The sequence below is a fragment of the Centropristis striata genome, chromosome 9, assembly GCF_030273125.1.
Source record: "Centropristis striata isolate RG_2023a ecotype Rhode Island chromosome 9, C.striata_1.0, whole genome shotgun sequence".
Taxonomy (NCBI): Eukaryota; Metazoa; Chordata; class Actinopteri; order Perciformes; family Serranidae; genus Centropristis; species Centropristis striata.
Window position 1 is genome coordinate 21,953,404 of NC_081525.1, and position 14,444 is coordinate 21,967,847.

The 14,444-nt window shown below is 39.2% G+C and overlaps 1 protein-coding gene across 1 annotated transcript in view; it reads left to right on the forward strand.

Moving 5' to 3' along the window:
• The window catches only part of LOC131978288 (collagen alpha-1(XXIV) chain), a 93,785-nt gene that overhangs the window by 36,122 nt on the left and 43,219 nt on the right, over positions 1-14,444 (forward strand). Inside the window, exons 9-19 of the mRNA XM_059341891.1 lie at positions 571-624; positions 1,104-1,148; positions 2,494-2,547; positions 3,337-3,381; positions 4,310-4,363; positions 4,966-5,010; positions 9,679-9,732; positions 10,060-10,104; positions 11,224-11,277; positions 11,638-11,691; positions 12,659-12,712. Coding sequence (XP_059197874.1) covers positions 571-624; positions 1,104-1,148; positions 2,494-2,547; positions 3,337-3,381; positions 4,310-4,363; positions 4,966-5,010; positions 9,679-9,732; positions 10,060-10,104; positions 11,224-11,277; positions 11,638-11,691; positions 12,659-12,712 — 558 coding nt within the window. The remainder of the gene's footprint in view (positions 1-570; positions 625-1,103; positions 1,149-2,493; positions 2,548-3,336; positions 3,382-4,309; positions 4,364-4,965; positions 5,011-9,678; positions 9,733-10,059; positions 10,105-11,223; positions 11,278-11,637; positions 11,692-12,658; positions 12,713-14,444) is intronic.

Genomic DNA, 14,444 nt, shown 5'->3' on the forward strand with positions numbered 1-14,444 from the left:
AAGGGTATATGGGTAATACAATTTGTTGTTGTTAATTTAGTGTGTGTGTGTGTGTGTGTGTGTGTTTGGGGGGGCAAGAGAAATCGTTTTACTTTACTAATCTCAGCAGTTGTAAGTACTATTACGCAGACTCTCATCCCTTCCTCATTTAAAGGCTAAGCATAGAAATTTTAGGAATAACAACATACACACGTCACTGATTGCACCTGTGCAGACCTTTGGGTTACAGCAACCTATGATTGTTTGGAGCATTGAGCATCAGCTGCACGTTTAAGGTGCAAAGTGTAATTTTTACAGTGGGCTGAAAAAGCAGTAGGGTGAGCCAGTGAGGAGGGGTGGATGGGAGGGCGCAGAAAGTTACAGTTAATAGACAGCGTTGTCTTGGTGCAGGCTGTCCAGCTTGAACAGTGCTCGTTTTATTCCTCGGTTGGCAATGCTGGTAGAAGTCTGTGTGTCTCCTCTTTCACTTTATCCATCCATCTAATCTCCCTATTCACCGTTCATTCATTCTCTCTCTCTCTCTCTCTCTCTCTCTCTCTCTCTCTCTCTCTCTCTCTCTCTCTGCTGAAGGGCATACCAGGACCTCCTGGGGAAGCCGGGGCTGCAGGTTACCCTGGCAGGCAGGTGCAGTGAAAAATACAAAAATATGCTTCCAGTTCCTCCATTGATCCTCTTATATTTTTCGTTTCTCGACCAAGAACTCTACAAAAAAATGCACATCAATGATAATAATGATAATTTCCTATGCATGTTTCTTACCCATTTAGGATTTGGAATTATGCATTAAACAACTGCTATTTCCACTACAATTTACTGAAAGAAGTAGATGACAATAAAATGCATGAATTAATGCAATTGAGTTCCTGATGTCTGTGAAGTATGAGGACCTAAACTGTGTGCACTGCCAGCAGAGTGGTCGAAGAAAATATAAATTGCAACTTAAAACATGTTTACTTTTAGCTGTCTGTCAGTCAAGCTTGCTGTATTTCTCTTATCAGGCCATTCAGAGTCTAATGTGTCTGTTTCCCTCATCGTGTGAAATCACTAATCATGCATGTACTGTTACAATAGGTCCACCTCACCTGAGTCTTTCCATTTTGCAGGGTCCAGCTGGGCCACAAGGTAACCCAGGGCCTAAAGGTGTCCGAGTAAGTATAAGTAGCTCTTCGCTCTCATTCTGCTCTCTTTTCCTTAGCAGCGCTGGATTGAACACTTCATTTCCTGAAAGGATTAGGACGGTGTCAGACCCACAGCCATGCTCCAGAGAGACTGCTTAGAATCTGAGTTGTATTTCTGACGTACTGTCGGATGTGAGACTGCTTGTGGGGGCTGGTCCGGGCTCTGGGTTGTGTCCATAAAGGCTGACTGGTTCATCTTACTATGGTTCATTCCTCAGCAAGGAGGAATGCCCCAATACAGGTTGACAGAAGAAGAAAGAGGATGGAATACAAACAGATGTGAAAAAATGTGAGAGCAGACGGAAGGGGGTGAAACTAGCTAGTGAGAGATGGGACTTAAGTGGAGCATTGCAGCCCAGAGAAAGAGGATAGCTGGGATTAATATGTCAGACAGGCAGGCAGTGTGAAAAGAGCCTCGGAGACAGGCAGTAGGCTGATAAGATGTGAAAATGAGTGTCTAAGTAAAAAAAAACCAGACCGTCTTGCACAAAATACTCATACATACTGACTACATCCTATGCGAACTGACATAAATACTCGAATCGAGCCAAGGTATTTCTGCCTGGAAATAACGTAGTCTTCATGTCCAGAATGACAGTACAGCCAGTGTATTTCAGGGTACATTTAGAAATGATGAGCAGAATTGACGACACACAAACATGCATGCCAGTGACGTGATCCACAATGGTTTCACATGATCACAATGATTGACAGGTAATGGTAACACAACAAGATATGCAGCAAAGTGCAAGCAAGTGCAGGGAAGAAGACAGCTAGAAAGTAAACATAGATTTCGACAATGCTGGATTTAAAATATAATAAATCATTTTGCAAATTGTTTTTGGGAGAGGAAATGCATTTAATTTTTGCTTGTATGCAATTAATCTCAACAGGACACTTGAACAAAGAATGTGAAGAGAGTTTGTATGGACAGAGTGACTCAAGCAGACTGACCAGTTGCACCAAATATTCCTACAGAATTTCCTACAGGATACCTCAGCGTCACAGATATCCAGAGAATATATATAGAAAGGACCTACCATAAGAATATGAGCCCCCTTTTACACCATGGGCACTGATACATGAATAGGAATTAAATGGGTTTTATTTTTATTGAAACAAAAAATAAACATCAAAACAATACCAAAAAAAAGATGACGTGTGGGCAAGTTCTGTAATCGGTGTATGCTTATTCTTATGCTTATGTTTATTCTAAAAAGTATGTATTGTGTTGAGCTACTGTACCACTATGCTGAAAGATGTGTTGCTGAAATGTTCAGAAAATATTTTGATATGAAATATTGCTGATTTCCAGGGTTTCATTGGACCTCCTGGGGTTGCTGGGCCACCAGGACCAGAGGGGGAGAAAGTGAGTGATGTTTGTTAAAAGCCCATAATGTCAAGATCTTTTTATCTCTATTCCTGTGTGCTTGGACACATTTTTCATTCCCAGTGCTATCCACATTTATTTCTAGGCATGCCTTCCCACTGCATTTGTTTTCCCCTCCCTTGTCTGATACTTATTACCTCCCTGACAGAGGTTTGATAGATGCAAGCTTTCATGAGATATTTTGTTTTAGCGCTTTGAATATTTGATATGTTGAGCTACTTACTATTTACAGATGTATGTCAGAAGGTGTTATTTAGTAATTTATTCATTTTTCTGTCCTTTTTGTAAGATATTGGGTAAAAGTAAAGTGTGCCTGGCAGCAGTTCTTTATATCTGTCATATTTGGCTTTAAAATGATTAAGTTACAGAAAAAAAGGTGAGGAAAATTGATATTTTCCATTTAGGCCATGCATGAATGACATCACTCCTCCCCTTTATACTTGGGAAATCCTGATCTCCATTCCTCTGTTGTGGCTTTCTGCACATCAGCTTTGTTTGTACCAAGGGAGCTATTATTTCAGTGTGACAAAACATTTTTTGAATTCTGTCTCACAGTAAACCATGTTAAGAATCTCTCAATTTCAATTAAATTTTCATTATAGTAGAGGAGGGTGGGTTTCCAACATTCTATTCAGATATATGAATGAAAAATACATTTCACTTTTCTGTAACTTGTAAAAATCTCTTAATTTTGATTAGTTCCCTTTGAGCAGCACAGTGTCATGTGTCAGATTTGAGTTACTTATCCTCTTGTTTCTCTTTTTCTAGGGCATTCCTGGTCCTGTTGGAAAACCTGGCCCCAAAGGAAGACATGTAATAATTTCATTTAATTCCTGCCATAGCTCACAGTTGCTTGCAGACACAGTGCAGTCATAGTTTATGTGTTGTCTCGTTTGGAAAATTGGGGAGATTGTAAAAATGCAATAATATCTGTCTGATAATGTAAACAGTATGTCCTCTTAAAAAAATCAGTACTTCACAGTTAATTGTTGCACCTGCATCTTGCATCTGTTTTAAAAGTGCCAAAGCAGGAGGAACGTGAGGGCCACTGGTAAAACAGTGCAGAGAGAGAAAAAGAGCGGAATAACTAATGTCGAAGATTTAACAAGGTGTGGCAGATCACATTATAAATGCTTTATGGCATGTATTTTGGCATATGCCCTGCAATGCCAAGTTTGTTCCCGGGTGGCATTGAAAAAATTTGAGATTAAGATAGAGACAAATGGAATGTCAAGGCTGGGCCCTCACACTGTGAAAAGTTAATGTTTTAAAAACAAGCCTTAGCTTCTCTGTTGGAGTTGCCAAGCGGGCAGTCAGCCCAGTGTCTGTTTCATCCAAAGGGTTTTTTTCTGGAACACTAAGTGATGTCTGGCTAGCTGGATCAAAGTCTGTGGCCTCAGGGCTGTTGTAAGCCCGTCCACAAGCTCTCCAATACACTGGCTTATCTTGCTTCATTAAATAAGCATTATTTTCAAGCCATGTCAATACAAATTTGATCTTGATCAACCACTTGGGTAAAATGCATTTTAAATGATACGTATAAAGTAAAGGTTAGTTGCCCTGGATAACAGAAAACAAAGAAATAAAGTATATAATCAGCAAGAAAGTAGATGAAGCTAAATGCACCACTGTTTATTCCCCTGTATGAAAGTGCTAGTCTATGTACTGTCAAGTGAAGGGTAAAATAGGCAGGGGTTGCCCTGGCCTTCTTAAATTGAGCATGGATTTACTTCCCCTGTAGGGTGTGGTGGGTGATGCGGGAGAGAGGGGGCCTCCCGGTCCTGACGGCGATGAGGTAGGAACTCTTTGCCTCCTGGTGAATTCAGCCATCTGCTTTTTGTATCCCTCATTTTTAATTTACCTTTGCTTGTTATTTCATCTTTCTCTCCTTCATCTTTAAAGTCTGGGTACCCCTGCGTGTTACCTGTCCTCTTCCATCAGTCACAGTGTGTACAGGTGCACAATACTGGCCTGTTGATAGTCATTCAGTCTTTTAGTTTTAGTTTTTTGTGTATGTTATGCCTTTTTTGTGACCACTTCTGTCTAAATTAATTAAAAAATAAGAAAAATAACAATTTGGCATCACAAAGGATGGAAAGATAATTGGCCTATTATGGTGTGAACCCTTATCAATAGGTCTCTAATATTCAGTTTGAGAGTGTGCAGGAGGATTAATAGTAATCGGTGGTCAATTATACAAATTACTGTGCAGCCTTGGTTAATTTATTTTGGAAACAGACATGGATATGCTGGGATGCTTTGTCATCTCACTTGTTTGCACATGAAAACATAAAGTAACACTTAGAGTGTTTCCAATGTAGCCTTAGGAATGAGGAATGTGTGATACTGTAAGTGTCCTGTCCTGTGTACTTAGGATGTTGCTGTGATGTTTCACAGGGGCCTGTTGGTGGGGTCGGCATCAGCGGCTTTCCTGGTCTGAGGGTGAGTATCAGTTTTGCAATTTTATCATTTTTATTAATGTGTTACTTTTCCCAAGGCTAATAGGCACTTTGTTCACAGTTCTACATCTGTCTCTCCTTGTTTCCAAGATTGTTTATCTGTCATCTTTCTTTCTACTTGTCAGTCTCTCGTGGTTAGATTGGGGTTTGGAGGATTGATGTTGATTGGATGTGCTGTGTTTCTCCAGCAGGGATGAATGTGAATTTTCATGTTGTCCTCTTTGACATCATGAATCTAGAGTTGCTGTAGTCCTTGTTTGTCATTGCGGCAGCGTATCTTACTGTTGATGAAAGCCACCACTGAAATCTAAGTTATCCATGGAGACCGTAGGGCGGGATTCAGAGTTAAATGTTTTGGCTGCATGTCATGCATCCTCAACATCTAAACATAAACTTTTTCCTGCATGTATAGAAATTGACATGCACTCTGACCATAGTTGTTCATAGTTGGATACAGTGAAGGTACTATAAATTCAAATTCAAATCTCTACTATAAATTCAAATTCAAATCTCTAACACTGGCCTACAAAGTTGTCTCCGGTACTGCTCCTACCTACCTGAAGGCCCTGATTCAGACATATGCTACCTCACGACTGTTGCGCTCTTCCAATGAACGCGCCTGGCTCTGCCCCCCGTTGGTCCAAGGCAATCCAGACTCTTTGCATTTCTTGTTCCCCGCTGGTGGAACACACTACCAGTTCCAACCAGAGCAGGGGCGTCCCTCTCTACCTTTGAAAAACTCCTGAAGACCCAGCTCTTCAGAGAGCATCTTCTCTCCTAGCACCATATGATAATTCTACTCCTCAAAGAATTGTCACTAGCACTTATTGATACACTAATAGCTCTTATTGCACTATACCTTGATTGTTTGCTTTTACTCTTCCTGTAAGTCGCTTTGGATAAAAGCGTCTGCTAAATGACTAAATGTAAATGTAAATGTATAAACATGGAGATTTGACATGCAGTATGAGCGGTGCACATCCAATGGTAATATATTGGAGATTTAAAAAAACTCCAGTGTCTCAGTGCCAAAGGGTTAAAAGCACAACCACTTGGGAGGCTCCATCTTATTAAATCAGTGAGACATAATCTAGACTTTCACAGTCCGATTAGAGAGCATGCTTTCTTTTTACTGCAGAATGTACAACAGTTGAAAAGTCTGAGTTCAGAGAGGCTCTAAAATATCCCCCTGTTCATGTCAGAAAAAACATACAAAAGGCACCATCCCTGTGCCATCATTTCAAGCTTCATTTCCACTGGGTGTCTGTCCTCATAGCGTGGGGATTTATGAGGGTTCTTGAGAGGTCACTCAGTGTGCACTAGACACATCTGGAAGGATGGGGTTTCCTTCACCTTCACCTCAGTTACTGGCTGTAAGTCATCTTAACTACAGACATGAAACATGCAGACACACATCTTTATTTAGTTTTTGACATAAGCAAGGGAATAATCACAGATGAGGTTACACATGCAGAGCAATCACAGTATAGAGAATACCACAGCTTTGAAGTAAACATAGCTGAATTCTCCGCTACATGTGATATTTCAGTTTTATTTAGTGTGTCATTTCAGAGTTGCAGACTAATATGACCCAGCTTATGTAATGGGTCATGGCACTGCATGTCGCTGTTAAACTTGGTAGTAACATTTACAAAAGCAAATCATTGTCACTCCAGATTAACTAGAGAGAGAGAGTTCCCTCCACGTCTCAGACCCAACACACCAACCATGTGCGCGCGCACACACACACACACACACACACACACACACACACGCTCTAAATTAACAAAAACAAAATATATTGCCTCTATACTCTTTTATTTACTTTTTTTGTGTTTTTTCCCCCCCTGATGTCTTAAGTGTTTCATTTGTCTTCTTTCCACTGTTTTTGTGTCTTTGTCTTCTTAATTTTACCCTAATTCTGTTGCACCGCACTGTTTAACTTTCTGTTATTGCTTTTCTGTGTATCACTTTTTCAACAGTATTTTTTAAATGTGCCATTGATAAAGTTTTTATTAATATGTATTAAATAAATAAATATATATATATATATATATATATATATATTATACTGTAACTCAATATTGAAAAACTCCAAAATGCTTCAAAATGTTATTATTTTTGTTAAAAACTGCAACTCCTAGTTCTACTAACAAACTACTATTTTATTTAATCAACAAAAATGACCGAACACCTCCCAAAAACAAAAGAGTTAATTAGAAGAAATGAATTATTAATAATTAAAGCTGATGTAGTGCGTACTTGTCTTCATATGAACAAATTATTTCCTGTAAGTACTTTTGAGTAATCATACAAGAGAGCCAAAATACTTACACCTCCTTAATCCCGTCTTTGATGTAATTCATATTTAGTCAACTTTCCAGCTGAGTGATTTTGAAACAGGATAGCTCTCACAAAGAACTTTGATTTGACATCTAAAACTCATTTTCCCAGTGTCGATCACGCCCTTGTGGCTCCAGTTGTGCTCGCTCATTTAAAAGTTAGAACTTTAGTTAAGTAATCAGAAAGGAGAGCAGAAACATAGCAGCAAGTGTTCGTTCTGGTATGCAATTGATGTCTTTGCCAGTGTGTGACTCAACAAAATGTGATGCAGACAGACACTCTTTCACAGCCAGAATGAAAAACAAGTGTAGTGGAAAAATTGATAGGCTTTTTTATGTGTGTGTGTTTGAGTGTGTACACGGGCATGTGTGTCTGTTGCTGCTTTACATCTTTTCTTTAACCAGTTTTTGATCATTTTTGTATTATTTTTAGTGCATAACATCAAAACAGCATTTAGTGTTTCATAGGCTAAAGTAGTTGAAACAAGAGATACAGGATGCTAAAATCTGTTTTTCATCAAATCTTTAATCACTTGTCTTCAGTGTGTCTGGGAGATAGTGGTTTGGATGATCTCTAACCACCTGGCAGTCCAGCTACATCTTGACAGCAGTGTGGGATGTTGATGTACCAGATCACTTCAGCTGGACTTATGGAGTTTTCTCGGCTTATCTCCTCATTTCATTATGTCATTTTTCATGTGTTATCTGTTGAAAGCCACGTTTGATAGAGCGCATGTGATTTGTGTCTGTCCTGCTGCAGTACCACAGTGGAGCCCCAGCATCAAACACCAGCATTACAGGGTCCAGATGGACTCCTAGTTTAAGCCACATGTCCTTGATGACATATGATTAATCCATGTGCTCTCACTTGCCTCTTACTTATACTTTTTTTGCATACTGACCAGACTGACAGATTGATTGTTTGGATAGAGCAGGGTTTGGCAATTTTTACTATCAAAAGAGCCATTATCTGCGAGTAAAAAAACTTTCTGGAGCCGCAAAACATTATATTGGAGGTAACACATCCTACAAAGTCAGATTAGCCTATTGACATTACAGATTGGATTTCTGACTGTCTTTGCAGTGAGTGCCATATCTTTAACTTTCTGAACTTGCTTAGTTTTGTTTTTGTCTGAGAATAGATGCTGAAGATGTGAACAGCTTTCCACAACTTATCATCTCCTTCGCTGCTCTGCTCTGCTTTCTCTTGCAGTTCCAGAATTGCTTTCTTTCTCTCATCCTCAGCCAGATACTTTACAACAAACAAAATGTACTTGCTCTGGAAATGTCATATTACATAAATGTTATATTACTGTTTTTATTGTATCTAATTTCTCACCACAGATTACGCATACCATTAAGACAGCAGCGTTGGCAGTGAAAACAAACAAATCTGTCCATGTATTATTAAATTCTCTATTTTCCTCCAAGACTTTTTGGGTGGATTTGTAGTCTACTGCTGGCTCAGCGAGGAAAACTCAAGACTAGCCACTGTTATTGAGGCTTAGCAAAATATGAAATTAAAGTTTAAAATGTTACAAACATTTATACTCGGTGTATAAGCGACTCATCTTTACAACTGGAGAATGTAAAAATCACATTGGGTCTACAACAATGAAACTATAGAGATAACAAATTAAACATTCCTAGTAGTCTTTGTATTATGTAGACATAGTAGATACTATCCTCTCCTCACTGTCTTAGAACAAATTCTGACATCTCTTCACCTTAACTCCCTTCTCCATTGAGCCTGCGTATATATGTTTATACACAGGTACAGAGGCTGTATTTAGTTTAATGTGTTTGCATGTGTCTGTTTTAATGGTACATATGTGTATGTGCATTCATTACAGACACAGACACACACACACACACACACACACATACACTCACAGTGTCACCACACCATAATCGTAACTGACATGGTTTTTAAAGTCACAATAAAAACCAGCCCATTAGTGGCCAGCCAACCACCTTCCTGCTTGTAAAGGGTTTTTTTTCTCGGTCCAGCCACACATTCTGGCCATTCTCACCTCGCCTCTGTCAATTAGAGTGGATGTTGTGGGCTGGCGGTGGTGAGCAGGGCCAATCCCAGACCCATACAAAACAACTACATACACTGTCAACACAGCTTAGTTGTGTTGTAAGGTTGTGACAAAAATCATGTTGAAATAACGTCCCGCTCAAGATGTCTGATGAACATATTGCGTGAAAAATGTAATTCAGGGTCAGGCAACAACCATGGTATCAGAAGTTTGTGTCTGTATGTTTGTGATACATAAATCCCAATGTGTACCTTCTTTCCACAGGGGGACCCAGGGCCTGAGGGATTGAGAGGACTGCCTGGTCTGGTGGGACCTCAGGTAAGTTAGACATTGGCGACTGCAAATGCTCTAAATTTTAGGAAGATACTATCAAAAGTGCATCAAATTAAACCGTTGGAATCTGAACTGTATTTTCACATCATAAATATATAACTACCATATATACTTTCTGGCATGTCAAATTATATAAGGACAAAGAAAAATAAGTTTTAAAACGTTTGCCGCAATATCAGCTTTTTCATCCATCAGCCATCTCCTCCTGGCTTCACTTCATTTGCAAAACCCTGCTTCACAACGAAATCTGTCATTGAAGTCACTCGTTTCTTACAAACAATATCCCTCCCTTCTTTCCTCTCCCTGTGGCAGGGCCCAGCAGGACGACTCGGCCTGCCTGGATTGAAAGGTGATAAGGTGATCTAAATATTTATATTATTGCAGTGTATCTGTGTATAATGTGTCAGTAGCCCAGCTCACATAATTCTACATATTACAAGTGATCCTGTTAACATTTGGTTAACGCAACCACTAATACGAACTCAATATTCAATATCATGATTTTAGACAGGGCATGTTTGTCGTTCTTTGTTAAAGGGATAGTTCATACTTGTTGTAGGAGGTACTTATTCATAGTTAGTGTATTACGTACATTAATGGCGGGTGAATTGGCAAGGAGGCTAAGCAACGTACTGCTGTGGAACGGGGGCAGCAGCAAAACTTATTTTTAGCAACAAAAAGAGGCCCATCTAAATAAAATCAGCTGAAGCTTAAGCTATACTATGATATTTTCAACACTTTACCTTGCCTTTAGATAGCCTTGTTTAGGTTTTTGCGGGAGGAATTCAAGCCGATATCTATGCTCTCTTCAAAACCACCATTCACAAAACCAGCAATTTTTACCTCACAGAACACATGAGTAGCTGGTCTACTGCTGACTTGATTGGTTGTTTTTGTGTGTTTTATTATTATCAAAACGATTTGTTAGATCGAGGCAGTGGTAGACCAGAGACTCCTGTGTCCTGCAAGGTAAAATGACTGTTTTTGTGAAAGGAGTCAGGTGGCTTTGAGCAGACCACAGATAACTGCACCAGTTCCCTGATTGAAAAGGCTGTCTGTTCATGAGGCAAAGCAGTAAACATATTCTAAATCAAGCATACACTGATTGATTTTTGTAGGTGGCTAAAATCCGTTTTGCTGCTTCTTCAAACCGGGGGTGTGCCGACTGCCATCTATTATCGATAATACACTGAAGAAGTACCTCATACAATCTCACTCATAAGATCCCTTTTATACTGATAGTGCTCCACAATGTGTGTTGGTTGTCCACTGTGTTGCCATATCGTTTTATGATATTCAAGCTGAATTTTAGTAGCAACCTACCTTGTTTGTGAGAGTTGCTGCATACTGTTAGTTAGTTAGTACTGTTTAGTCATACAGTATGTACAGGTGAATATCTCTTATCTAAGGTCGTATTGTGATCACTGTGGTAGAGTAGTGTTGTGTTATATCTCTGTATGATACTGTGAAATTCAGGGTGAAGTGGGACAAATGGGCGAACCAGGAGAGATGGGGTACCAGGGCGATAAGGTACGTCTTCCATCACTTCTTCAATCACAAAAGCAAGATTTGAAATGAAGCACATATGCATACCTTCTGAGCATAGAGAAACATTAGTTTTTGCTAAATGAGCAAAAGATGAAACAAACCATTTCCACAAAACAGAAATACATTGTGTTTGAATAAATGCACGTTTATTCATGCATTAATCATATGAGGTCACCACATTAGGCCTATGCTTGTCCAATGTGAATAATGGTTTGTACATACACACGCATGCACACATACATCTCGGCATGCACTCATATGGCAATGGATGACACCAAACACACAAATACACAAAAAGGTTTTGTAGGTCCAGTTCAGAGTGTTATGTCTCTTTCTTTTCAGGGTGTTGCTGGAGGGCCTGGTCCCACTGGGCCAAGAGGGAAACCAGGACCACCGGTATGTCCGTGTGAGTGTGTTGTGCAGCCAAGGATGCATGTGTAGACATTACTGAATGTATATTTATTCGTGCATTTTTGTGTTTTGTATATTTGTGTGTGTATGTGTGTGGTGTGTGTGCATGCATGTCATTTTAATGCAGGTTTTGTGCAGCTTTTATAGACAAAGCCAAGTAAACACAGTGTACCACAATGAGGTCTGGAATCTATTTTTGTTAGCTTGTAAACCAAAGCCAACTTGGTCACATACACAACACTTCTAGTACTGGCAGTGAGCTTCAATAAGGGTAGAAAGAAGTGGAATTAATGTCTTTCTCTATTCAGGGTGCATTCTAAACAAGTCCAGATGCCGTCTGGTTCCAGAGCACCCAGTTTCTATATAGCATCAACTGTTGCCGTTCAAGTTACCGCAGTCTTCTGAAAGATCGGAATAACCTCATTCACTCAGTGTTAATATAAGCAGAACAAAAAGACTTGGTTTACTACCATGTAATGGGAAAGTTTATCCGAGCTTAATCAATTCAGTGTTACGTGAATGGCTTTCGTTTGCTTTTGAATAAAATATTCAACAGCAAAAAAAATTAAAAACCTTTCTTGTCCATAGATTTGTAAATGCAGCTGCAAACCATGCTCAAACGGCATAGACTAAGCAAAAAAGCGTTGAAGTAGAGAGACAGAGATTAGACCATTTAGCATTAGGGGTTAAGTGTTAAATGACTGAGCGAGTGACCTGAGTTGAGCCTTGATGCCTGATAACAAGCGCACATGCAGCATCATGTTGTGAATGATCAGTGCTTAGTTTGTTGTTTGTTCTACACCCACCAGTGTAAATAAGCATCATACCAAATGGCTATAACAACAGATCCACATGGTCAATTTCATTATGAGGAAATGTAAACAGAATACAAACCTAAATGTGACATGAGGAACACATTATAATTAAGGTATGTTTTCTTTATATTAAACAGGGTAAAATTGGTGAGATGGGGGCACAAGGATCACCTGGGCCTCCAGGACCAGAGGTAGGATATGCATATCAGCAATTATTTGGATAATTGTTTTTTTGTTAAAAAAAAAAATGTATTTTTACTACATAATTGTTACGGTTCCAGGTTAAAGGAATAGTTCAGGATTTTGGACATTAAGTTGTATGAAATACTTGCCAGTAGTGTAGAGCATGTAAAGGTATTAGCTGACTTGCTGAGCTCCAGTGTCGGAGTTCTGGCTGGTTCTAATCATGGAAAAAATAGTACTGGCAAGCTGGCAGGGTCACGAAATGTAAAGGTTTTACTACACAAAACTATGTGTACACTAAAAGGTCACCCATTCCACACAAAAGCCACAATGACAGACAAATACAATGACAGCACGTAGTAATATTACTACTGTTTGTTTTTACTGGCTTTTCAATAAAACTATACTTCAATAAAAGTGAAGTTGTTTTCTGATATGTATGAGGACCATTATTTTGTGGTGGAATGGGTGACCTTAAGTGTATACATAGTTTTGTGGGGTAAAACCTTGTAGTTTCATGACCCTGCCAGCTTGTTTTGTAACCGGCCAGAGCTCCAACACTGAGCTCGGCAAAGTAGCTAATAGCTTTGCATCCATTACACTTCTGGCAAGTATTTAACCTACTGTCCAAAGAGACATTTGATGGCATCACCTTTGACCTTTTTTCTCATAGTTAATAGACCAAACAATTAATTTGAACATTTTTCAGCAGATTGATGTCTAATGAAAATTGGTTGGAGCCCTAAATTAGAGACAGATATCTTGATAGTTTTTCTTGACAGAGTGTTTGTTCCTATTATGATTTTGCAGGATCATCATTTTGATCAATGACATGGTGTCTCGAAAACAATGGCAAGATGACCATGGAAATGCTATAGATGTTTATGATTCACAGAGAATGACTTGTATTGGTTTTTGGTGATCATCTGACTTTTCCTCTTGCACCTCCATTATCCTCCTTATATAGAAGAAATATGACAATCTTGCAGATTACAATGGATTTTAATGATGAGCACACTCATGCTCCCCAGATAATGAACTTTTGAAATTTGGGACACTTTCCAAGCTTTCTTTTAGCACTACACAATATATTACATAGTCGCGATTACATGACCTTTCCTCTTTTGCCGGTGATGTTGTTGGGTAAAAACAATTAACATAACGACTGAACAGGATGATGTCTTGTTTCAATCATTTTATGACCTTTCCTTCACTTGCCATTGTTACTTTAAAAAAATCTCCTTGTATATTAAATATGATCAAACAGACCAACTGCACAGAATTTGACTTTTCACCAATGGAGACATCAATCAAGTCATCTATTGCACTAAAACAACATACATTTTTTGTTCCTTACTGTCCTCGTTCTGGCATTTCCCTTGACAGGTCTGTGCTTCGGGTGTAGAATACCTCACCCTTTGTCATTGAAGTCATTGTTGATGCTTCAAAGTATATGGAAAGCATGGAAAATGTCAAAGACAACAGTGCAACATGGCCATAGGTCACAAAGGCCGCAGCTAGGCCATATTTTACAAAATGAGCGTATGTGTCATGGCAGGCGTGCCTGAAGGTATTCAGCCTGTATCAGCTCAGTAGCAATCCATCACTTTCTTTACATCAGTTTTCTATAAACCACTCAAGAAAGGCCCCACCCCTACGTCTGTCTGATACAGATTTATGCAGAAAGCATTCATTGAGCTGCAATCAACAACATGTAAAGAATTGATTTATACATGCCAT